The following is a 23,196-nucleotide window of genomic DNA, read 5'->3' on the forward strand; positions in this document are numbered from 1 at the left end:
TTGAATCCACCAGCTGCTCCATGGGAGAATGGGCAGTCTGCCCCTGTGCAGACTTTTACTGTCTGAAAAGCCGCTGGAGGGTCAGCTACAGGTCGGTCTCACTCAACAGGCCATCACAGAGTCGCTGGTGGGTTTAAACCGTGGACCTTTGGTTAGTGGGCAGAGTGTTGTTTAACCTCAGCACCACCAGGACTCAAGTGTCATTAAAACATGCAAAGGGCTTCAGGCCATTTGTTCATACAGTTGCTATGAGTTGTGCTCGACTCAAAAGCAATCAACAACAAATCACGATTTACCCACAGAAGTTATTTCCCACCAATGTACCCAGAGAGGCAATTCAATAGTTCAAACATCAAACCGCATGCTTGCTGGCCAACCACAAGGCTTTGGCGCTGAACCAGGACCCATGCAGGGCTCACTCTTCAGGACCTCTCCTCCTTTCTGGCCCTCACCAATGCAGCTGGCTTTGAATCAAATTACTTGAACAAAAAACTATTACACTGTGTGGCTGGATCAAGCTAGGGCTTCAAATCCATTGTCATGATCAACAAAGTAGAACTAGAACAGACCCGAACTTGTAAAGTGAGCGTCTGAGGATGATGACCTGAATGGGAAGATGAGGCAGACACCAGGCCGGAGTGTGTCTTCCCAGAAAGGGCGGGAAGCATGCTCATTGCATTGTGGTCACACGTATCACGGTCGCGGGCAGACAGAACTTCAGTGCCCACGTCGGATGTCCCACTGCAGGGCTTCAGACTCTACTCTTCCCTGTTCTGGTATGGCCACATTTTACAAACTTAAGTCTGTTCTGATCTCCCCCAGGTTCAATCTGGGGAAACTGGTTCCCTAACTCCTGGCCACACAGCAGTAAATAAGACGTCTGCCTGAACAACATTTATGGCCCTCTAGAACGTCTTGTCCCGAGTTTTCTAGTCGTGAGGGAGACAGCTGGGCAGACATTCCCTTCTTGCTTCATTCAACTGCAGCCCTTATGTGCTATTAAGATTTTACAGAAAATTAGTTGTTCCATTTATAGATCTAAAGCCTGTTTAGTTTGTCAAGAGATTGCCAACTTAGAAAACTGCAGACAGTTAAATGTCCCTGTTAACCTCAAACAGCACAGTCAGGTACCCTAGAATTGGCTCTGACTCAAGTGTCCCTGCCTACAGAGAAGGAAACCCTGCCCAGCCCTGCCCCGTCCTCAGCCCCAGTGGTGCTGAAACCCACTGTTTTCACCAAGTCCATCCACCATGTCAAGGGTCTTCCTCTTTGAGTGACCCTTGGCTCTTCCAAGCAAGTAGTAGGAATGCTAAACAACTAAAAACTCAAATACAACAACTCCTCTCTCAAGCTTCATTAGGATTATAAAACCTTGGGAGTCAAAAACACCCCCACTCTACAAGACAAAGCAAATTGAATCTGAGGTAAAAAAAGACACAACAGTGATTTCTAATGGCAACCTTTACAACACAGCAGACAGGTTAAGTACCTGGTACTACAGAGCAGTGACGCTGACTTCAAGCACTGACTAAAGGGAAAAACCTGCAGCCTTCAGTCTAGGTTACACCTGAATGTAGAGGAGCCAGCAATCACCTCACAAACTGTCCAATAAGCAAGCTCACAATGATCCGTGAAAAGCCTGAAGTTGTCAAGAATTTCCTTTTAGTTGGATCCACAAATGCCTGTGGAAACAGGAGACGAGAAATCAAAAGATAGACTGCATTAGGCAAATGGTCAAGGCTTTGCTACATTAAAGAGCAAAGATATCACATTAAGGACTAAGGTACACCTGTACTAACTCATGGTATTCTTAATCACCTTATATAAATGCACGTGTACAGAATAACTGATGCACAGAGCACTGAATATACCACAAAATACTCAAAACAACAAATCCGTCCTGGAATGCAATCAAATGGTCCTAAGAAGTGAGGCTTGTCAGTCATTGCCTCACATATTCTGGAGGGACCAGTCCTTGGAGGACATCATGTTTGGCTGAGAATCAGTAATAAAAAGATCAAGGTCAATACAGTTGCCACAACAATGGCCTCAAACACAGTACAGTGAAGGGGCAAAGCAACACTTTCTGCTGTACAAGGGGTTGATGTGAATTCAGAACTGACTTCACACCAATAACGTTGGGTGGATCTAAACTGTGACATTTTTTTCAGATGACTTCCTCTACCTTAGAGAGGAGGAAGACTGGAAATGCCCTCTGTACGTGATGATTTTCCCAGCAAGTTAGACAGGCTTCGTCCAACGGCTGAACTGCGCCTTGTGCTGTTGCTGGTCTACAGGACATGGCACCATCTCGTAGCCACTCTCGAGCCACACGGCATCAACAGAGCACACGCCTAGAGCGTAGTGAGATAAAACAATTATTCTTACTCAGACATCAGGCACTCCACGTGTTTTCAAATGTTCACCAAGACCGTGGCAACAAAACTTATAGTTTTACTTCCTTCTCCAACGCATTTAACAAAAACATATCAAAACCAGCAATTTATTCTATAGTCTCAATACATGAGCCATGGGAAGGACCACTTAAAAATCCCCGCTGCACAGCAGGTTCACGTTTCGGTCCACCCCTAGACACACACCAGTAATCAACCCTTGTAGCCAACAGGACTCTGTCTTCTTTCTCAGTCGGCCTTCTCATCTGGTAAGACGGGGTCTTCCGGAAGGCTCTTGTTCAAGGAGGATCACAGCTAGACTTGGGGAGCAGTAGTTGGGTCCCACCACCACGTCTCATCACCCACCAGTGGGACAGCAAGGGAAGAACTCCTCAAGTCTTGTCTCCACTATTCATCTCCTTTTAATCAGAAGCTCCTTGCCAAACTTTTATATAACAACGAATTCACCGTCCATGAAGCGGCCTAAGAAATGGTTTGAGCCTGACACACTTTCCTGAGCAAACAAAGCAAACGGCATTCCAGGCCATATTATCAAGTAACACTGGGAAAGGCACGACTGAGCAAGGTAGCGCCACGAGACAGATTCCCCACCCCACAGCAGGCTGGCCTGGCTGCAGCTGTGGAGGATACAAAAGGCAGCGATTCTGGGGAATAATGGAGGCAAGCACATGTTTATTTCCCCTTTAACTTCTTTGCTGGCCCCGTCTTGGCCTTCTTCTTAGCAGCTCCCTTGGGTTCTGGCTCCTTGCGCTTAGCTGAGGAGAGTGAGCCCGTCACCTTGAAGAAGTCATCCAGGCGGCCCTGGGTGCTGCCCTGGCGGCTCTTGCTCAGCCGCTTGACCCCGTTGCGGATTCGCTCCTCCGAGAACTGCTTCTCACCACACATGAACTTGACCAGCTCCTCCTCGTTGGGCTCGCTCCACTTCAGCTCCACCGACTCTGGGTCCAGCACTTCGGGCTCCAGGAAGAGCTTCTGGGCCTCCTTGTGGAGCCAGTTCTCCGGCACGGGGTACTTGCTGGGGTCGAGCTGCCGCACTATGGCCTCGATGCTCTTGTGCTTCTGGATGAGGTCGACGGCCCGCTTGGGCCCGATGCCCCGGATGGTCTCGCAGTAGTCGCTGCCCAGTAAGATGCACAGATCCACGAACTGCTCCTGGCTCAGGCCCAGATCCTGTAGGATCCTGTTCAGGTGGAATTCCTGGATGGGCAGCTTCTTGGCCTCGCTGGCCGTCAGGTGCCGCATGAGCACTGGGCTGCCAAAGGTCAGGCAGTCCATGTCCTCAGTGGCCGCCGCGTAGACCTTGCCGGCCTTCACCAGGGCCGCACAGCTGGCCTCCGCCTCGCTGGGAGCATCGAGGTAGGGGATGCCCATGAGGCCCAGCAGCTGCTTGCACTCATCATTGTGCTGCTGGGTGACCTTCACCAGCCGCTTCGTGTACTTCTCCACCTCCTCCTCGGCCCCGGCCGCCTGAGCCTGCTGCAGCTGCTTCTCGGCTTCCGCCCGCCGCTCGCTGCGCTTGGCCAGCTCACCCGACTTGAGCTGTGGAGGCTTGCCGTCAAACACGTACACGGGCTTGATGCCGTTCTCCATCATGCGGATGGTGCGGTAGAACATGCCCACCAGGTGGCTGGTAGTCTCGCCCTCCTCATTCTGCAGCACGTCGCCACCCTGACGAACCGCAATCAGGAACTGATAAATGCTCATGGAAGCATCAATGGCCACCTTTCGGCCAAAGTAGCTCTTGATGTCATTCTCCCGGATGGCACCGGGGGCGACGTCGGCAATCAGTTTGGCCAGGCCTTGAATTCCCATGGTCACACTTAAGCAGGAGCAGCTGTAAAAAAACAAAAATAAATAAATAAAATAAAATAAAGTCAATTGAGGAGGGGAAGTTTAACAATGCAAAAGGATCAAGTTATAACTGGGTGTTAGTTCACCAACTCAATTCCTTCAGATAAGAAATTCAGCACAACAACAACAAAGGACTCCAACCCAACACAGGAAGCTGAAAAACTGACAAGACACAGTCTGTGTTCTCAAGAGACTCAAGGTCTTAACAGGAGTGATTATTCATTCAATGACTATCAGTCCACAGGCACCTTGCTGCTGACCCAAAGGCCGCAAGGCTCTTCCAGTCCAAACCCACCAGCAGCTCCACGGGGAGCCGGACAGTCTCCTCCTGTGACATTTACAGCCTCAGGAAACCCAGTGGAGGATCAGCTAGGACTCCGTTCTAAATGCACAGCAGTGAGGGGTATTTTTTGGTTTTTTAGTTTACTAAGTATCAGGACAGTGAATAGGGATGGTAGAAAGAGAACTGATGCCTTTGAGCTGTGGTGCTGGAGAAGACTGCTGAATATTCCATGGACTGCTAGGATAACAAACAGGTTTGTCCTGGAGAGGGTGAAGCCGGAATGCTCCTGTTGCAAGGAGGGACTGGTCCTTAGAGAGGGACATCATGTTTGGGAGAGTGGAGGGGTGGCGCAGGAGAGGAAAACCCTTGATGAGATGGATCAATTCTGTTCTTTTTTTTTTTCTTCTTCTTTTTTCTATTTTTCTTTTTTGGATCAATTCTGTGAGTGGAGTGGTGGGAATGAGTGGGTTTGAGATGGCGAGGTTGGCACAGGACAGAACGGCGTTTAGGGTTCTTGTACATAGGGTCGCTGTGAGTCACTAGTGACTCAAAAGCACATAACAACAAGAAGTATCAGGAATTGAACTAGATGCAGAGGACTAAGATGACAGTGGCTTCATGTTGTTGTTATGTGCCACTGAGTCGCCTGCGACTCATAGCGACCGTATGTACAACAGCCCTAAACTCCGCTCTGTCCTGTGCCAATCGCACTGTCTCTGACACTCCCATTCCAATTATCCCAATCACTGAATCAATCCACCTCATAGAGGGCCTTCCTCTCCTGCGCTGTCCCTCCACCCTCTTAAGCATGATGTCCCTCTCCAGGGACTGGTCCCTCCTCACATGTCCAAAGTATGTTAGATGGAGCCTCAGAATCCTTGCCTCCAAGGAGCCGCCCGGTTTAACCCTTTCCAGGACAAATCTGTTTGTTATCCTAGCAGTCCACGGTATTCTCAATACTCTTCTCCAGCACCACAACTCAAAGGCATCAATTCTCCTCCTATCCTCCTTGGTCATTGTCCAACTCTCTGATGCATAACAGGTGACTGTGAAGACCATGGCCTGTATTAGACGCACCTTAGTCTCCAGAGAGACACCACTGCTCTTCAGCACTTTGGAGAGGTCCCTAACAGCAGACTTTCCCATGGCAATGCACCTTTTAATTTCCTGGCTGCTGGTGCCAAGACTGTTGACTATGGAGCCAAGCAAACTAAAGCTGTGTACAATCTCAATCTCTTCACCATCCATCCTGATGCTGCCAATTGGTCCAGTGGTGAGAATCTTTGTCTTCTTGACATTGAGCCTCAATCCATATTGGAGGCTGTAGTCCTTGACACTCTGCAGCAGGCGCTTCAGGTCCTCTTCAGTTTCAGCAAGCAGGGTTGTGTCATCCGCATAACGCAGAATGCTGATAAATCGTCCACCAATCTTGACCCCACATTTCTCCTCATAGAGCCCAGCCTCCCGGATAATCTGTTCTGCATATAGGTTGAAAAGGTATGGAGATAGGATGCATCCCTGGCGTACGCCCTTCCCAATTTTGAACCATGCAGTGTTCCCTTGCTCTGTTCTGACGACTGCCTCCTGGTCCAAGTATAAGTTTCGCCTTAGAACGATCAAGTGTTCTGGGATTCCCATTCTTCTCAGAGTCAGCCATAGTTTGTTATGATCTACACAGTCAAATGCCTTTGCATAGTCAATAAAACACAGATAGACATTCCTCTGGTATTCCCTGCTTTCAGCCAAGATCCATCTAACATCAGCTACAATATCTCTAGTACCACGACCCCTTCTAAACCCAGCCTGGACTTCTGGTAGTTCTCTGTTGATGTGCTGTTCCAGTCATTTTTGGATAATCTTCAGTAAAATCTTGCTTGCACGTGAAATCAGTGAGATTGTTCTGTAGTTTCCACATTCTGTTGGGTCACCTTTCTTTGGGATAGGAACAAATATCGATCTCTTCCAGTCAGTTGGCCAAGTGGTCGTTCTCCAGATTTCTTGGCACAATTTGGTGAGCACGTCCATGGCAGCATCTCTTAACTGAAATATGTCAATTGGTATACCATCTATTCCTGGAGCCTTATTTTTTGCCATATCCTTCAAAGCAGCCTGAACTTCTTCTTTCATCACCATAGGCTCTTGCTCATATGAAATTCTTCTGTGTCTTCCAATTCCTTTGAATACAGTGACTCAGTATATTCTTTCCATCTTCTTTTAATACTTCCTGGATCATTTAACATTCTGCCAAAAGCATCCTTGTTAGGGGTATTGATAAGAAAGAAGCCAAATCCAGCATGAAATTAAGGGCTACATCTTGCACCACGATCCATGAAGTCCAGAGCAGGGCTTGCTTAGTCCAGAGATCATAATGGCAAAATCGAAACCCACAGGACAAGCAAGTATCTGCTAAACATGGCAAAACAGCATAGGTACAAGTTACCATCCCACACAGTCAAATGCAGAGTCAAAGAGGCTACCTCCTGGTCTATAAACAGGTTCAGCAGTCTATATACAGGTTTGGTATGAGCCAACTAAAGGTTCTCGGATTTTCATTCTTGACAATGCCGTCCACACACCCTGGAATCACTGTACATGCTCATTCCTTCTTAATGTCTTTCCACCAGACATTAGACACTCCTCCTAACAGCTTCGTGCAAGACCAGCGACAGTAACGTATCTGAATGGGGATAACATGGCTGTCACACCTGCTTCCTTCAGGATCCCTCAGCGCTGAGGGATTTCCACTTGTGTTTGAGAGTTTCAAATCTTTGAATTTTCTCATCATTAAATCCAAAATCCGTATCTGTAGGTACTCCCCTCCAGGTCTGATGAAGGCGACTGGCACACTAGAGCTATTCGGCCCACATCTGCACATCAGGCTCCTTATCCAATCTTTCCTACGGTAGGGTTTCTCAAACCTGTCAGGCCCAAACCACAACTAAGTTTTGCCACAGCAATATTATTTATCAGTTATACTTTAACAGGTTAAGTGTGTAACTATTAAAAAAAGAATATTTTGGGGTGCCACTTTGTAATACTTTTCAGGAGTCAGTTTTTGGAAAAAGGCAGCATGTTGAAAAAGGGAGTAGGGTCTGGGAAAAGAGAGGAAGACCTAACCCCTGACAAGATGGACTGACATAGTGACTTCAGTGAGTGACAACAGTGAGTTCAAGTATATTAGAGAGGATGAGGGTGGCACAGGATAGGGCCAAGGTTCAGATCTATTCAGAGTTACTGAATTGTAAATGATTCAACTACACCCGACAAAAACACTTAAAATCACCTCGTAACCACTGAACTCATTCAACTCTGAGAAACAGTGTGCTATGCCTTCTAATGGTTCCCACTCTTTCATCACAGGGAACTGTTATTATCCTAAGTAGTATCAACATCTTCCAAATTACCCTTCAGGCAGGCCTGCTCTTTCTCACTTTAGTTCTACTGTGCCCTCTTTCTGCCATCTTCTTGCCCTTCCCTCCCCTTCAACACTCACTCCAGTTCCTGTAAAACAAACAGAACCTTTTGCTTGAGAGTTCACTTGAATGTACGGGGATTCCCTTGTGTCAGATTAAAATGGCAGACTCTTGGCTGTAATGTTTACAGAAGCAGTTAGCATGCCTTTAAAGCACCAATCTTCAACTTAGTTGTCTGATTTTTTTACACAATCCAAGGACTTTGATCCTGTGGTCAGAGTCAGAACCAACTGAACTGAAGTTCAAAGCTGAACCTCTGCTGGCTTTCTGAGGGTGCAAATCACACAGATTTCTCTCCTGTTGGAGCACTGGTAGATTCAAAGTTACGTTAGCCACCAGAGCTCCCCGTGAGCAACAGAGGCAAGAACTCTGGCCTAGATTCATCTAGGCTCCAGCATTACCACCCATGTGGCAATATTAACTAGCTTAAGCTCAGTTTTTTCATTTCTACATCGATAGCCAGGCCGAACCTACAGGATTACTGTCCACGGAGTCGCTCGTGGACTGTACCTGCTGAGGCTTACCAGTAAATGCATTGTTTCCTTTGGGTCTAGAGCTGAGACAGAAGTCCTATCAACAACTCAAAAAGTCAATTTGCACAACATCCATTTTTCCATTTATTTAGTTCTTGTATTGTTTCTTGAAGAAGGGTTCTTTGTGTCTCTTGCATCTCTCACTCGGTTAGGAATACTAAGTATCCCAATCTGTGATTTGACTGTTGTAAATGGTATCACTTTCCTATTTTTATCTGTGACGGCGGCGGCTTCATTTTAGGGGTATTGATAAAGGAGAAGCCAAATCCAGCATGAAGTTAAGGGCTACATCTTGCACCACGATCCATGAAGTCCAGAGCAGGGCTTGCTCAGTCCAGGGATCATAATGGCAGAACTGAGCCCCCCGAGGCAAGCAAGTATCTACTAAACAAGGCAAAACGGTGTGGGTACAAGTTACCATCCCGCACAGTCAAATGCAGAGTCAAACAGGGTACCTCCTGGTCTATAAACAGGTTCTGTAGTCTATATACAGGTTTGGCATAAGCCAACTAAGGGTTCTCGGATTTTCATTGTTGACAATGAAAATTCCACACACCCTGGAATCACTGTACATGCTCATTCCTTCTTAATGTCTTTCCACCAGATATTAAGACACTCCTAAACAGCTTCGTGCAAGACCAGCAACAATAACGTATCTGAATGGGGATAATGTGGCTGTCACAACTGCTTCCTTCAGGATCCCTCAGCGCTGAGGGATTTCCACTTGTGTTTGAGAGTTTCAAGTCTTTGAATTTTCTCATCATTAAATCCAAAATCCATATTTGTAGGTACTCCCCTCCAGGTCTGATGAAGGCGACTGGCACACTAGTGATCTAGAATCCTGCCACTCTACGAAATTGGTCTACTAGCTCGGGGAAAAGGGGAAAAAAGTCAATTTGCAGCTTTGGGGAGGGAGGGGGAAGCCATCCAGAGACCTTTGGGTTTTAATCACCCATCCCCCTAGAAAGGCTCCTTTATTATGCACGTATTTAGCATTTTAAGTAAAAGTAGCAGCAGGGGAACCAAGAATACAACCCCGGGGCTTACTTCACTGGCCTCATCATCCCGCAATGACCTGGGCAGAAGGGAAACCTCAAGGCGCTCGCTCCCCTCGCTCATTCACAACACCCGCTTAGCACCCCCCTGACATGCTATCTTTTTTTATTTTTTGACATGCTATCTTTTGCTTTTCCTTTTTTCTGTGTCCTGATCACACTGATTTCATCGCTCAAAGAAAACGTGGGAGCAAGATGTGCGAACACGTCCTCTATCCCAGTATGTCGGATAAACGACTTTTCTTAGCTTTTCGTTACTGCGGCGGTTACAGGGTTTTTCCCATAGAAAGCCTGGAACCGCTGACCTTTCGGCCGAGCGCTTACCCACCATGCCACCAGGCCTCCTAGCCCGTCCACTAAGAGCGTGGTATCGAAGGGACAAAACTCCGCGTGGTTAAGATTAAAACGTATTTCTCACTCAAGATCTTAGCGACCCCATAGACTGTGAAATTATTTTCCTTCCACTGAGTTCGGAGGAGTTCGGAGGTTGGGGGAATGGCCCAGCTCCCAGCGCGGGAAAGCGGGAAACCCCACTGCCAAGTTCGCGCGCCCGCCTCCCTCGCGTGCCGCCGACCCGCGGGCCCCGGCGGCCTCGGAAGTGCTTCCCACACCGTCTCACCTGGGCTTTGGGGACAGAGGTCTCAGCAGTCAGCGGCCAGCTCTGCAGACAACGCTGCCCGGGACAACCTCACTCACCAAAACCTCCGCGGAGTAACACCTCTGCAGCCACCAGGTCCGCTGGATCCCGGAGCCCGCGCTCCCGTCACGTGACCACACGCCGCGCACAGCCTCCTGGGGGTTGTAGTCCAGGCCTCCGACGCCTCAGCCAGCTTCTCTCGTGACAATCGATCCAGCCAGCGTAAACAAGTTTTTTCAATGACCTTAAACTTCCTTTCATTGCTTTTCCCTCGAATTCTACACTTGAGCCCCCACAGACCCTAGTTTTCACTGCTGCTCAAATTTATAGGACTACAAATCCCACAATACCACTTGCAGGGGGCACTTCCTCTTCCGCCTGCGCAAGGCGCCAAGTCCTGCCGACGTGTTCTTCCGGTGGCAAAGCTGCTGCTTGCTCAGAACCGGGCAAAATGGTGAGCGCAAGGGGAGGGAGTGTTAGACAGGGCTGCGGAGGCTCCTGATGACCCGTGTCACACCTTGTCTCTTTTCGCGGGGTCTGCAAGTCCCCACGATCCGCAGGACGGGACGCCGCTGGAGCCCGGAGGGGCGGGGACGGGAAGCCCTCGCCGTGGACTCTCAGCCTGGGGTTTTGATCACACTGGGCGCGATTTGAAAGAGTAGCAGGGCCTGGGTGCACTTTTAATGCCTTGGAACTTCTGCCCACTCCATTACCTCTATTTAAACAATTCTTTTCCCTGCCGGACTCCTATTCATGCTGTAACGTCCCGGGCTAATCCCTTGTTTGAGAAGCATTTCCAACTTTCAAGTCTCTAGGCTGCTCCATCGCGGCGGCTCCCACACCTCGTCCACTGGCCTCTTGTCACGTTTCACGGGCTGCTTTGTTCTCGGCCACGCCCCGTAATGACCTCCAGCGGACGCGTGGCTCCCCCCGAGATGATGGCTATTCATCTTTGTATTCTCAGTGCCCGACACAGGGCCGGGATGAGAGGCTCCGTAAATGCCCGCGATTGTCTTGTCCTCTTCTGGGGGGGAGGAGCATAAATGTTGGCTGAATTGAAATCTAGTGTCTCCTCGAACAAGGGGATCCGTGCACCCCGCTAGGGTTATGTTCTGAATGCTGGAAGCGCTGACTTGATAGCTGGCAATGAAAGCTAACACGTGTACTGAACTTGACCTCTACAGATTTCTCGGGCATTGTCTTCCCTATAACATTAGGAAAGAAACAAACCCTTCTTGAACAGCGATTCTGTGCCAGCCATGGGGGCTAGATGCGTTCACATTGTCATTCTTAGAGATCATGCAGCAATTTTGTGAGACTTTTTTTTCTTATTTTTTTAAATATTTGTGTGTGTGTGTGTGTGTGTGTGTGTGTGTACCGTCAAATCAGATCTGACTGGCACAGGAGGAGATTGTCTTTCCTTCCCTGGCAGAGCATCTGGTGGATTCGAACCGTGCGTCTCTGGGATTGCAGTACACCTTCTTGCCACTAGGCCACCAGAGCTCCCCAACTATTATTTTTTTTTTTTTTTTTTTTCTAATACCATTTTATTTTACACTGGTTTACTCAAAAAAATTCGTGTACATTGTTTTGGGTTTTTGGGGGGTTTTTTGTTTGGTTTTTTTTACAGTTTTATAACTTTATTTGATAATCAGCTATTAGTTTTCATCCACATTGACGGTCTGTAGATTTTTGAAAGTGGTGACAGGTACATAGGTAAGCAGTGTGTACAGCTTGTTTGGGGAATCTTCATCCTCATTACGTTTTCTGGACAACCGTACACGGATGTGGTATGGGACATTTCCTTATTCCTTTGGCCCAGACAGCTTTGTTAAGCCTGGTGTCAATGCGAACATCTGGTGTTCCCATCTCCTTCATGGCAAATTTCCGGATCTCCTTTAGTGCCCGAGGAGCACGCTTCTTAAATCCCACTCCATGGAAGCGCTTGTGAATGTTGATGGTGTCCTCTCTGGTCACCACTTCGTTGATGGCAGAACGGTCTTTCTTCTTCTCACCACCCTTCTTTGCGGGGGCCATAGCGCCGGAACCAGGCTGTGTACATTGTTTTTTACACCAGATCTGTCCCATTTCCTTGACCCGACCCTTCCTCTACCCATCAAATTGTGCTACCTTACGATTACTCCCAAGAGAACTATTAATTTTAAGGAAAGTTTACAGAGACTTAGGGTTTCCATTCATTCATTGCTGCACTTTTCTCCCTGCCCACCTCCTCTCCCCCAATTCACTCTTCTCCTTGAAAAGTAAAAGAAAAACCCATTATTATGCAATCCTTCCGTCCAAGTCCACTCCACTATGCAGCCTTTATTCTGGACTCCTGTCATGACAATAATACCAAATCATATATCCCTTTTAAACAGTTCTCTCCCTCATCTGTTTCAATGCAGTATACATCATTCCTCCCCTCCTTCTGTGTTTCCCTCAACCCCGATGTCAGTCCTATTTTACAACAGTGGCCCTATGCAATATTTGCCCTTTTGTGACTGAGATATTTCACTCAGCATAATGTCCTCCAGGGTCACCCATTTTGCATAATGTTTCATTAGTTCCTTTTTTTCAAAGCTGCATAGTATTCCATTGTGTGAATATACCACAGCTTCTCTATCTAATAGTTTCTTGATGGGCACTTGGGTTGTTTCCAGCTCTTTGCTATTGTGAACAAAGCCACAAGAGAGCTATTTTTATAACCACCTTACAGAGCCTTGAATTAACCAGCAGAGCCAGAATGTGCATTGGGGTCTTTTGCCTGTCAATCCTGGGATGCTCTGAGTGTGGTGGAAATGCTGAATTAGAAGAAGTGAATAGCCATCTAGGTTCTGTAGATTCTTAATCTGATGTCTTTCGACATAAGTGCATAAAAGGCATCAAAAACTTTGGGTAAAAAAGTTCTCCCAGGCAGAGCCCATATCTTCCATCATGTTTTTATAGGGGTTGGTAGCCTCAGAAAAATGTTTAGGACCACAGATGGAAGCTAATCACCTTCAGTGTCTCAGTTGCCCTTCTTATCTCATTGAAAAGACAGAGTGTTAGTTGAAGATGTAATTTTGTTTTTTAAGACAGGCTTAGGCCTCTTTTCTGTATCTCCTTTCAAGGAGGAGATCTGTCCCTTTGGGGAATATAACTTTCTAATAAACCTATCTTTACTATTTCACCCTTTAAAAGAAAAGTTACTGTTTATTGAAGATATAAAGTTGTACCTATTGCAGATGGTGGTGTCCTCATTCGTTGAATCACGGGATGTTGGATCTGAAGGCTGTCCGGATTCCTGGCCTCATAAGAGGGTTCTAGCAGTCTTTGGAGTACAAGAGCTTTTGCCAATTTCACAGGTTGCTGTCATGAAATTCTTTGAGGGCTCTAATCTCATGTCTTCCCTAGGAGCTCGAGGCCATGAGCAGATACACCAGCCCGGTGAACCCGGCTGTCTTCCCCCATCTGACCGTGGTGCTATTGGCCATTGGCATGTTCTTCACCGCCTGGTTCTTCGTGTATCCTTTCATTGAGCATCTGGTGGGCCAGAGTGAGTGATGTAGGAGGCTGAGAGGAACCACAGTGGGGACACAGCCCGCTGCTGCTCTGTGCATTAGATCAGGGCCGCAGGAGGGTAGGATCAAAGGAAAGTTATTGATGCCCAAGGTCAAGTTGTAACCTTATTTTCCAAGTTCAAATGAGCTCAGTTTGCTTTTCGGATCTCCAGGACTGTGAGCACAGCTGGATGGGAGCCTGGAGTCAGAGGAGCTGAGGCTGGAAGGACGGTGAACGGGCTCACTCAGATGTCAGGAGGTCTGAGGGCCCAGGTCCACCACTCATTAGTTATGTGCTGGAGCAAGTCGCCTAGCCCCTCTGGGCCACATTTTCTTTACGGATGGTGGAGAGATATGATAGACCACAGAGAGGCAGGCCTCTCAGGAAGTCCTTTGTCCAGACCTTGTTCACCAGATGTTACACTGGTCAAGCTCTCCTCACCACCACCACCCCCAGCCCATCCTTTGCTTCTCCTTAACAGCCCTGTCCAGTTATGAGGTAACCTCTACCAAGTACACACGGGACATCTACAAAGAGCTGCTCATCTCCTTGGTGGCCTCACTCTTCATGGGCTTCGGGGTCCTCTTCCTGCTGCTGTGGGTCGGCATCTACGTATGACTGCCGAGGGTAAGATCTGCGTCTCGGTTGGATGCCTGAGGCTCCCAGGCACAGGCTGAAGAACCCTTGCCATGTCTCAGAGTGGCCACACCGCCTCAAATCTCCACCACCCTTAGTTTCCATCACTAATAATGTGCTCTTGCCTCTTAGCCCTATTCCTGATGGGAGTCCTGTTAGCACAGATGGTTAAACACTTACTCTTAGCCAAAACAGAGACAGCTTGAGCCTGCCCACTGGCACCTTAGAAGACAGGCCTGGCAGTCTACTCCCCAAAGGTCACAGCCTTGAAAACCTTGTGGAGCAGGGGGTCAGCCTGAGTCATAGTCCACCAGACAGCGACTGCTAACACTGGCTGCTGCTTCGTCAGGTCTGAGTTCTCCACACGGCCCCGACCCTTCATTCGGCCTGTGGTGTCCCCGTAGGATGTGGGTGCAGGCTCCCCATAGGGCTGCAGCGGCTTGAAGAGGCTGTGGGAAGGGGGCCAGGCTCTGGAACTTCAAATTTGCTGCAGAGAAGCTGCACAGGGTCCCTGAGAATTGGCTCTGGGCATCGGCTTCAAAGGCGTGTCATCACCAACTCTTCGTTTGGCCCAGGAGCATAGGGATCCAGTGAGAAAAGGTGAAAGTCATGTCACTGCTAACTCGTATATTCTTCTCCCCTTTCAGGTATGCATCTGACAGCTTCACTGAATCCCTGCTTTTGTAAATTAGTATTTTTGACTTTTTTTATTAACAGTGCTGGAAGAGTCCCAACTTCTGCCCCACAATAAAGACAGGTGTGTGACGGTTCTTTCTGGTGCTCATTCTGTGGGGATGGGGGTGGCCTGCTGCTGCGACCACTGACTCCCAGCCCACCTCTCTTCCCCTTCTTATCTGCCTCTCAGCACCAGCTGAAGCTGGGGGGCGGGGAACACAGGCCTGTGGCTGTGCAGGGACATTTACGGCTGTGGGTAGGGAGGTATTCCAGCACAAACTCCTCCAGGGACCCACTCAGGTCAGTGCTGCCCTCGGTCAAGCCCCTCTCTGGGCTGAGGCACCCCTGGAAGTCTCAGCTTATCCTCTGAAGAGTCTTTGCCCCAGGCTGTTGTTAGGTGTCATTGAGTCAGGTACACTCCCTAGCAACCTTTATAAACAATACACCTGAACTCCGTCCCATCCTGTGTCTTCCTCACGACCTCTGACACCCTCAAGCCCATCGCTGCAGTCACTGTCAGTCCATCTGTATGAGGGTCTTTCTTTCACTGACCCTCCCATCTTTCCAAATATGATGTCCCTCTCCAAGGCATAGGCTGTCATAGCAACATGCCCAAAGTATGTGAGGTGAAGCTTTGTCATCTTTGAGCACGGTGGCTGCCCTCTCTCCAAGGCAGATCCGCTCTTTGGGTCGTCCATGGGATGTGCAGTGCTCCTCTCCGGCACCACAGCTCAAAGCAGCACTTCCTCTTCTGTCATCCCTAGTCATTGTCCAGCTCTCAGATGCACAGCAAGTGACTGGAAAGACTGTTATCCCAGAGGGCTACTGTTAATCCAGATGGAACAGCAGCCAATGGAGTGGTTTCCGAGTCCCGTTCCCAGCCCCACTGACACCCAGAAGGCTCCCAGCAGAGCCTTAGAAAGAACCCCAAGTTCCAAGTGGCCCTAATGACACAAACTCAAGAAGAGGGCCAGCGAAGCAAGCTCAGATACAAAGCAGTATTTATACATTTATTTATATATGTATATTTACTCCAGAAAAAAAAAAAAAAAGCAGGGATCAGGAAGGAAGCGGGCCCGGGACTGCTTCCCTCGCTGCCACCCTCTGAGTTGGTACAAGATAAATATGAGTCAGAGCTCAGGGAGAGGAAAGGGCGTTAAGTGGGGCAAGGGATGCCCCATGCATATGCAAGGATTTTAAGGGGGCTCTAGGGTCGCTGTGAGTCAGAATCGACTCAGCAGAACATGGCAACGTAAAGTAGGCAGGGGGCTTGTGCACTGCGAGGCCGTGTGTACAGCTTGAAGCTGGAAAAAAGAGGGAGGGGATGAGTGGGGACTGCTGGACGCCCTCTGTCCGGCGCCAGCCTAGCAGCCCTGCGTCTTCCTGAAGCCCTTTTACCTTGGGCATAAGGCGACTTTGGTCCAATGTTGATCCCCGTCAAACTGCGTGGAGCCACACCTTGGCCCCGACCCCTGCAATGGGGACTCCTTTCCTGGGCCTGGAAACAGAGCCAGCTGCTAACCAGATGGGGGTAATGCTGTGTCCAGATGGGCTCCAGGGGGCGGTAGAGGACTCTGCAGTGTGGCCTGAGGGGCTGCAGTCCTAGAAGGCCCTGCACCCACTCCCTAAGGGAAACCCCAGAATCCTATTACAAGGGGTGGACCTGCTGTGTGGCTGAGGCACTTGGAGGGCTCCCCCTAGTGGGAGGAGAACAGCAGGCCTAATAAGTAAGGCTCAGGCGGGCGTCAGGGGAGCCCTGGTTCCTATGAGGGGTGGAGGGGCTAGTATCCTAGTGTTTCCCTATCCTTTGAGGCGCACAGCACTGGCCATTTCAGTTGGCTTCTCCCACAGAAAGCCCTCTCTTCCAAACAGAATGAGGAGACTGGGGCTAGTGCCAAAGAGGTGGCCGGACCCAGAGGATAGGAACAATCCCATTTCAGAACCCACAGTGGTCTCACTTAACAGTTCCATCCTGCAGGCCTCGGTTTGGCCTCGGAAGGCACGGATGAGGTCGATATTTGAGAAACATCTTCACTGACCCCAGTCCATCATTCTGCTCCTACAGAGGTGGGGGCCTCTGCCAAGCATGGGTGCCCCCAGCTTGGCTAGCCCAGCCAGGGCGGCTTTAAGGAAGACCACTAGCACACGGAGCAAGGGAGGCCAGCCGCAGAGCAAAGCAGGTTGGAAACAGCTGCCTTGGTTTCTTTCCATGTGTCACCCCAGGGCACCGGCCCGCTCAGGGCCTCCCGGCTCCAGCCTCCTCTGGTTTAAGTGCATTTTAGTAATTACTTCATTAATGACAGCGAAAGCTATTTGCATCTTCCCTCAGCCAAGACCTCCTGCCGTCCTGCTCCTCTCTTCAGTGATGGTATCACAGACACGCACTGTGACTGTGACCTCGGGCTCCCAGGAACACTGGGGGCCCACACGGAACTGCCCTTCAGGGGAGGCAGGCAGTCCAGGCTCAGGGGTCCATGGCTTACCCAGCCCCGAGGCCCCCACTGGTCCAGGCCTGTGAAGGGCTGAGGGTGGCTTCCTCCAGGCACTGAGGCCTATCCAGGGCTGGCCGCAGCTACCCTGAAGGCTCTTGGGAACCAAGCGCTCCCAGGGAGAAGAGAACCCCTAGGTCATGCTTAAAGCTTAGAAGTTTCAGTCCAGTGTAACAGTCAAACCTCAGAAGTCCAGTACCAGGTCAGCCCCCAAAGAGCAGCTCTGGGTTGGGGCTCTGTGCCCTCTATTGACTCAGGTCCAGCCAAGTAGAAGAGGGTTGAGTCTGAGCCCCCAGCGGATCTCTAAGGCAGGCAAGGCCACGCCTCAGAGAAGCCAATCCCAGGCTTGGGAGGTAGAGGCACCTGGGCTCTGGAAAAGTCAGGGTGCTGGCTTCTCGCCTCCAGGGCAGCCAAAGCTAGCCCTCTTCCCACCGTGTGGACAGGTGGAAATGGGCCCAACGGGCCCAGGTCTCCAGCTCCCTCCAAGGTGTGAGGGGCTCCCAGCAGGAACAGTAACTCCAGTGTGAGCATTTCCAGTTTGACCAGTCATGAGGGCCAAGCCCTGGCTTCAGCCTCTGTGGAGGGAATTTCCAGTGACCAGCAGAGAGCAGGCCAGCGCGGGCTCCAGTGTAATGCCACCGCATCCAGTGTGGGGGGCCTGGGGGCCCTGGTCTGCTGCTGCCTCAGGGGGACAGCTCAGTCACATAGGCGGTAGAAGCGGAAGTAATAGTCAGCGGCCTGCTGGGCCGGGGCTTCCGCGCTGCAGTTGGCCTGGCCCTGGAAGGACGGGCGGGAAAAAGAGATGAGAGGGTTCCGGGAGCCAGCACTTGTCCTGTCGACATCACTTGACACTGTACCCCAAGTTCTAACTAATAGTCTACAGACCGTCCCTCCCCCAGGGCACACACTGCACTTCTAGGGCCTGGCCCTCTGGTAGATGGGGTACCCCTGCTCACCAGCAGTGCTACCCGGAAGTGGTAGGTGAACTCTCGGAAGGACAGGATGGTTATTGGCCACTGGTGGGAGGTGCCCTGGAGAGAAGAGGGGTCAAGAAGGAGCCTCACCCCATCCCAACCAGCGTCCCCACTGCCATGGCCATCACACCCCAGAGGTCTGCAGCAAGGTTTATGAAGGAGAAATAGAGTTGAAGGGGGCTGGGGTCAGCCATTCTGCTTTGGGGTGCAGTAAACAACGACCATGCCAGGGCTGCGTCTCCCCATCTCCCCGCTGCTTGCCCTTTCAGGCACTGCACTCCAGGCACAGGTCCTCACAGGCCCTGAGAGGCAGGTGCCGGCATCCCCTGCTTTGAGGCGTGGAAGGGGCCCTGCTGGCATGGTGATTAAGCATTGGGCTGCTATCAGAAAGGTCGGCAGTTCAGACCCACCAGCCACTCTGCAGGTACAGGGGTGCTGGCTGCTCCTGGAAGGTTCCCTCCCCCCCCAAAACCCTCTGGGGCAGTTCTGCTCTGTCCTGCAGGGTCACTGTGAGTCAGAGCCACCTCATGGCAGTGGGAGCTGTGGCAGCGCTGGGATTCAAACCCAGGTCTCACCGGCTTGCCCTTTCAGGCAGCTCAAGGACTGGGGTCAGGGAGCGTCCTCAGCACCCACCTGAGGCCTGGTCTGGGCGCCACCACAGCGAGCACCTGGCTGGGCTCACCCTCTGCCTTCCCACACTCCCCTCTGCGGCCCTGGGATCCGCCTCTGCTCAGGTCGTTTCCTGCACGTCTCTCCCTTGTTCGAGCGCATCCCGGACAGCCAGGTCTGTGACTACTCCACCTCCACCCCCATCAGCTGGCCCAGGACAGGCCCTGTGTTTACTGCATACACACTTGTGCAGACGTGCAGGACTGTCACTGTTTCCCTTAACCTGGCCTGACGTCCCCCAGGCTCTAGGCCACGGAGGAACTATGTTGGGTCAGCAGTCAGGGAAACAGCTACTTCTGGTCATATGGCCAGTGCTGAGCAGGGCAGGAACAAGGCCTGGGCACGTGGCCCAAAGGGTCTTTCAGTATGAAAGCCCTAAGAGTGCCACTCCCATCTTCCCAGGTTTTCGGTTCTGCCACTGTGCCATGCTTCTCTGCCTCCACAGCTCTGCTTCTTAGACTGGTCCCTGCTCCTGTCACTCAGTCCCCTGCCGGTTCTTTTTTTTTTTTTTTGGAAGTGGACACAGAGAATTAGTTTAATTCTTCAGTCGCATTTTCTTATATAAACCCCTGCCGGTTCTTGATGACCCCAAACCATCCTTAAGGCCTCGTGGTAAGCCTGACTTCTCCGGGACAGCGGGGCTAGCTCTCCTACCCATGGGCTCTGGGGCACCCTGGCGTTCCCATCTGCACAGCCCAGTGCAGGTCCTGTGGACAGCTGCCTTCCTGAGCGCTCTGCTGGGGGGGGGGGGCGGACAGGGACTGGAGATGCTCACGAGTGGGTGGAATGAGTGAGTGTGTGCATTGGTGCACAGATGTCCCCTCCCCTGGTGGCCGCATTCAAGTGCTGCTGCCCTGAGTGACACCTAGTTCCACCTCCCACCCGTTGAGGGGTCCAGTTGTGGGGGAAGATGAGGCTTGGCCTGGCTGGCCCACATATGCCCAGCTTCCCATACCTGGGTGTCCTGGTGGGTGGGAAGGCTCTGTGGGGAACCCCCCTCTTCACAGGGCTCCTCTGATGTCAGACTGCACAGGACCACGGACACGGGGGAGGAGGAGCTGTGGAAAGGGGGGCACACATGGGGAGCAGGGCGATGGAGTTCCAGCACCCTCATGCTGGACCCACTGGCTCCCCACCTCACCTGCCCACATTCCAATGAGTAGGGATTCCTGATAACCTAGACCCCGCCCTCTCTCCACTCCTCAGGCCACTACCTCTCCCCTCAGCCGATAGCAAAGCTTAGTGGAGTGCTGTTAGGTGCTGTGAAGTACAACCCACAGCGACCCTCTGAACAGATCCGAACCCGTCCCGTGCCATCCTCATCATCTCTGACACACTTGAGCCATGGCTGCAGGCACTGTCAAGTCCTCCTCTCCTACGCTGACCCTCCCCCCTTTCAAGGGACCTTTCCCAGCCACCGTCCCACATAGTCCTGGACGCCTTACGAGGCACTGTCCCCATTTCCCAGAACAAGCAAACCCAGAACCATGGCTGTAGACCTGAACCACACGCCAGGCAGCGAGCCCTGACGTCTCTCCTCAGTCCTTCCTGCCCGGTCATCAGACCTGCCCTCCTGAAGCTCTGCACTGGACGTTGGGCCCGCCTGACCCCCGCCCCCGGACCTCCCCACAGCCCCCCAGCACTCACTTCATTTGCAGGGTCAGGCTGAGGTGCAGTGGGGTTCTACTGCTGACAGGGACGTGGTAGGTGACGTTCCCCGGCCTGAAGGGACAAAATTGGCTCCTCAGTCCCCGGGTATCCTACTGAAACCTCCCTCAACTCAGAACTCTGTGATGGAGCCCTTCAGGGGATCAGATCGGGGAGGGTTCCAGGGCAGCGCTCCCCCACTGTGTGGAGTGGGCATCTCTCTGAGGAGGGGCAAACCCTGGGCTCTGAACACCTTAAAGAACCTGTCCTTGGGGTAAAGTGGGGAAGTCAAGCACACCTGCACGTGTCCCCTGGACTGCAGGACTGGGGGGTGATGGGCATGGAATTCTCCAGCACCTGGATGGAGGTCAGGGAGGGCACTGGGTCTGCAAAGAGAGGGGACATCAGGATAGGAAGGTGGCACTGGTGAGACTCAGTCAAATCTTTCCTTGTCAGACTGGAGTGAGTCACATGTTAGTGTAAGTCCAGTTATTCTCTCCAAACACCCCAGTGGCTGGAAGCCATTCCTCCTTCTTCCCCACTGGCCCTACGACTAGCCAGTCTCCCCCCGACAGAATGGGGGCACCCGGAACTGAACACAGGGCTGGCATATCCCCTGCCAGTGGGGTAAAGAAGCTGGCTCACACCAGCTGTGTGCCTGCCTCTTCGTGACGGTCACGTCTCTTCCCAGGCTGGGTTCAGGGCTGAGATGCTGGTAGCTCAGAAGTGGCCACAGTGGGAACATCCTCCGCACACAGAGCAGGGGCCTGGGAGCCGAGCCGCTGCTGGTGCCATTCTGAAGAAGCATCCCCAGACTGGGTGACTGAGGGACAGAGGGCCTGGAGCCTCTCATGCTGCGTTGGGGGCAAGGATTCTCCCCAACCCTGATCATCCACAGGCTTGCTGCTCTCTGACCATCCCACCCCAGAAGGGGGGAGGTGAGACCACTAGCCATTCGCTGGAATTGGTATATCTTTGCTCTAAGAAGCACAACACAGAGACCTCAGGACACAGCAGCATCCATCATGCCCTGTGCGGCCAGGCCCAGGCACCAGATACAGACAAGATGCAAAGCTGTCTTTGGAGCAAACTCCTACAGGTCTTTAAAACCCAGTTCCAGGTGGCTGCGTTGAGTGGCCCCGACTGTGAAGTGCTCATCTAACAGCCAAAAATTTGTTGGTTCAAACCTAACCAAGTGCATCTCAGAAGACAAGCCTGGTAATCTGCTTTCAAAAGGTCATGGCCTTGAAGACCCTACAGAGCCATCTACTCCGCAGACATGGGACAGACCCCTGCCAATGAAGACAGACTCCTCAGCAGCTAACAGTGTCACCCTTTGAAAGCGACTTGAAGCACACTTCTAATCCTGGAGCACCCTTAGGGGACTACTTCATCAACTGCCATGACGTTGCTCACAAAGATAATGTTCTATACCCTCATTTAGGGATAGGACCTGGGGTCTTAGGAGCTTGCGAGCTACCGTCTAAGAAACAACTATTGTTCTCTACTCATTTGGAACAAAACTGAATGAGAGAAAAGGTTCCTAGAAGAAACTCGTCCATAGGATTAAAAGTCCACAGCCCCTTCTAACCTGAAATCAGAAGAACTAGATGGTGCCCAGCTCACGTTACTGTGCTGACCAGCAATGCAATAGAGGGGACCGGACAGAATGGAAGAAAAAGGTAGAACAAGACACAAGTTCCTAAGACAGGCCAGATCTGCTGGGCCAACAGACAAGAGAAAATGCTGAGGTTATCACCCTAAGAACACTTTGCACTTGGAATTGAAGTTTATAAAATAAACATTATTGCCTGTGAATAAGGTGTTCCCTTCATCAGCAGCATTTACCCAAAGGGAAAGGAAAGGTGGGAAACAGGCTAGGTCAGTGGAATCAAAGAGAACAGAAATAAGAATGCTAACTCACATTGCTTCTTGGCCTTTTGACTAAGATCAAGTGAAGGATCCTAATACAATTATAACCACTATCAAGTTGATGTAAAAATTATTAAATGGAAACCTAATTTGCTGTATACACTCTCACCTAAAGCATAATAAAGATAAAATACTGTTTATAAAAATTCTATAACAACTATGACAAAATATGATAGTTGAATCTAGTTTCTGGAAACTCAGTTTTAACATCACTTCCTCCAGGGAGCATTGCCGGATCAACTGTCCACCTTAGCCCAGGTAAAGAGCCTTCCTCCATCCCAAGGTTGCCTCCACATTTCCTCAGAACCTCGCTATACTGCAGGATTTTGTGTCTGCAAGCTTTTTAGGGGTCAGGGGCATATCTGTCACCATCGCCCCCTGTGTCCTG

At 50.8% G+C, this 23,196-nt stretch overlaps 3 protein-coding genes and 1 pseudogene across 3 annotated transcripts in view; 1 reads left to right on the forward strand and 3 right to left on the reverse strand.

The window, feature by feature from the left end:
* Positions 1–3,085: 3,085 nt before the first annotated feature.
* On the reverse strand, positions 3,086–4,227 carry FEN1 (flap structure-specific endonuclease 1). The gene has a single exon (XM_006899834.1). It carries the CDS (start codon positions 4,224–4,226, stop codon positions 3,087–3,089), a length of 1,140 nt encoding a protein of 379 aa, XP_006899896.1. The 5' UTR covers position 4,227; the 3' UTR covers position 3,086.
* A 7,677-nt stretch (positions 4,228–11,904) lies between these two features.
* On the reverse strand, positions 11,905–12,292 carry LOC102846083 (annotated as a pseudogene).
* A 1,209-nt stretch (positions 12,293–13,501) lies between these two features.
* Positions 13,502–14,404, forward strand: TMEM258 (transmembrane protein 258). The gene is made up of 3 exons (XM_006899879.1): positions 13,502–13,519; positions 13,640–13,749; positions 14,278–14,404. Exons 1-3 carry the CDS (start codon positions 13,502–13,504, stop codon positions 14,402–14,404), a joined length of 255 nt encoding a protein of 84 aa, XP_006899941.1.
* A 3,878-nt stretch (positions 14,405–18,282) lies between these two features.
* The window catches only part of MYRF (myelin regulatory factor), a 35,656-nt gene continuing 30,742 nt past the window's right edge, over positions 18,283–23,196 (reverse strand). The window contains exons 24-28 of the mRNA XM_006899880.1: positions 21,175–21,277; positions 20,877–20,951; positions 20,185–20,287; positions 18,543–18,617; positions 18,283–18,363 (exon numbers count right to left, since the gene is read on the reverse strand). Of these exons, the coding sequence (XP_006899942.1) occupies positions 18,283–18,363; positions 18,543–18,617; positions 20,185–20,287; positions 20,877–20,951; positions 21,175–21,277 (437 nt within the window). The remainder of the gene's footprint in view (positions 18,364–18,542; positions 18,618–20,184; positions 20,288–20,876; positions 20,952–21,174; positions 21,278–23,196) is intronic.

This window comes from Elephantulus edwardii, unplaced genomic scaffold (genome assembly GCF_000299155.1).
Source record: "Elephantulus edwardii isolate Elephantulus edwardi_28Jun2011 unplaced genomic scaffold, EleEdw1.0 scaffold00268, whole genome shotgun sequence".
Taxonomy (NCBI): domain Eukaryota; kingdom Metazoa; phylum Chordata; class Mammalia; order Macroscelidea; family Macroscelididae; genus Elephantulus; species Elephantulus edwardii.

Excerpts from the sequence above, each read along its gene's own strand:
- FEN1 (XM_006899834.1), bottom strand. The coding sequence starts at position 4,226 with ATGGGAATTCAAGGCCTGGCCAAACTGATTGCCGACGTCGCCCCCGGT.
- TMEM258 (XM_006899879.1), top strand. Across the intron at positions 13,750-14,277 it reads TTCACCGCCTGGTTCTTCGT|TTATGAGGTAACCTCTACCA; the intron begins GTATCCTTTCAT and ends AGCCCTGTCCAG.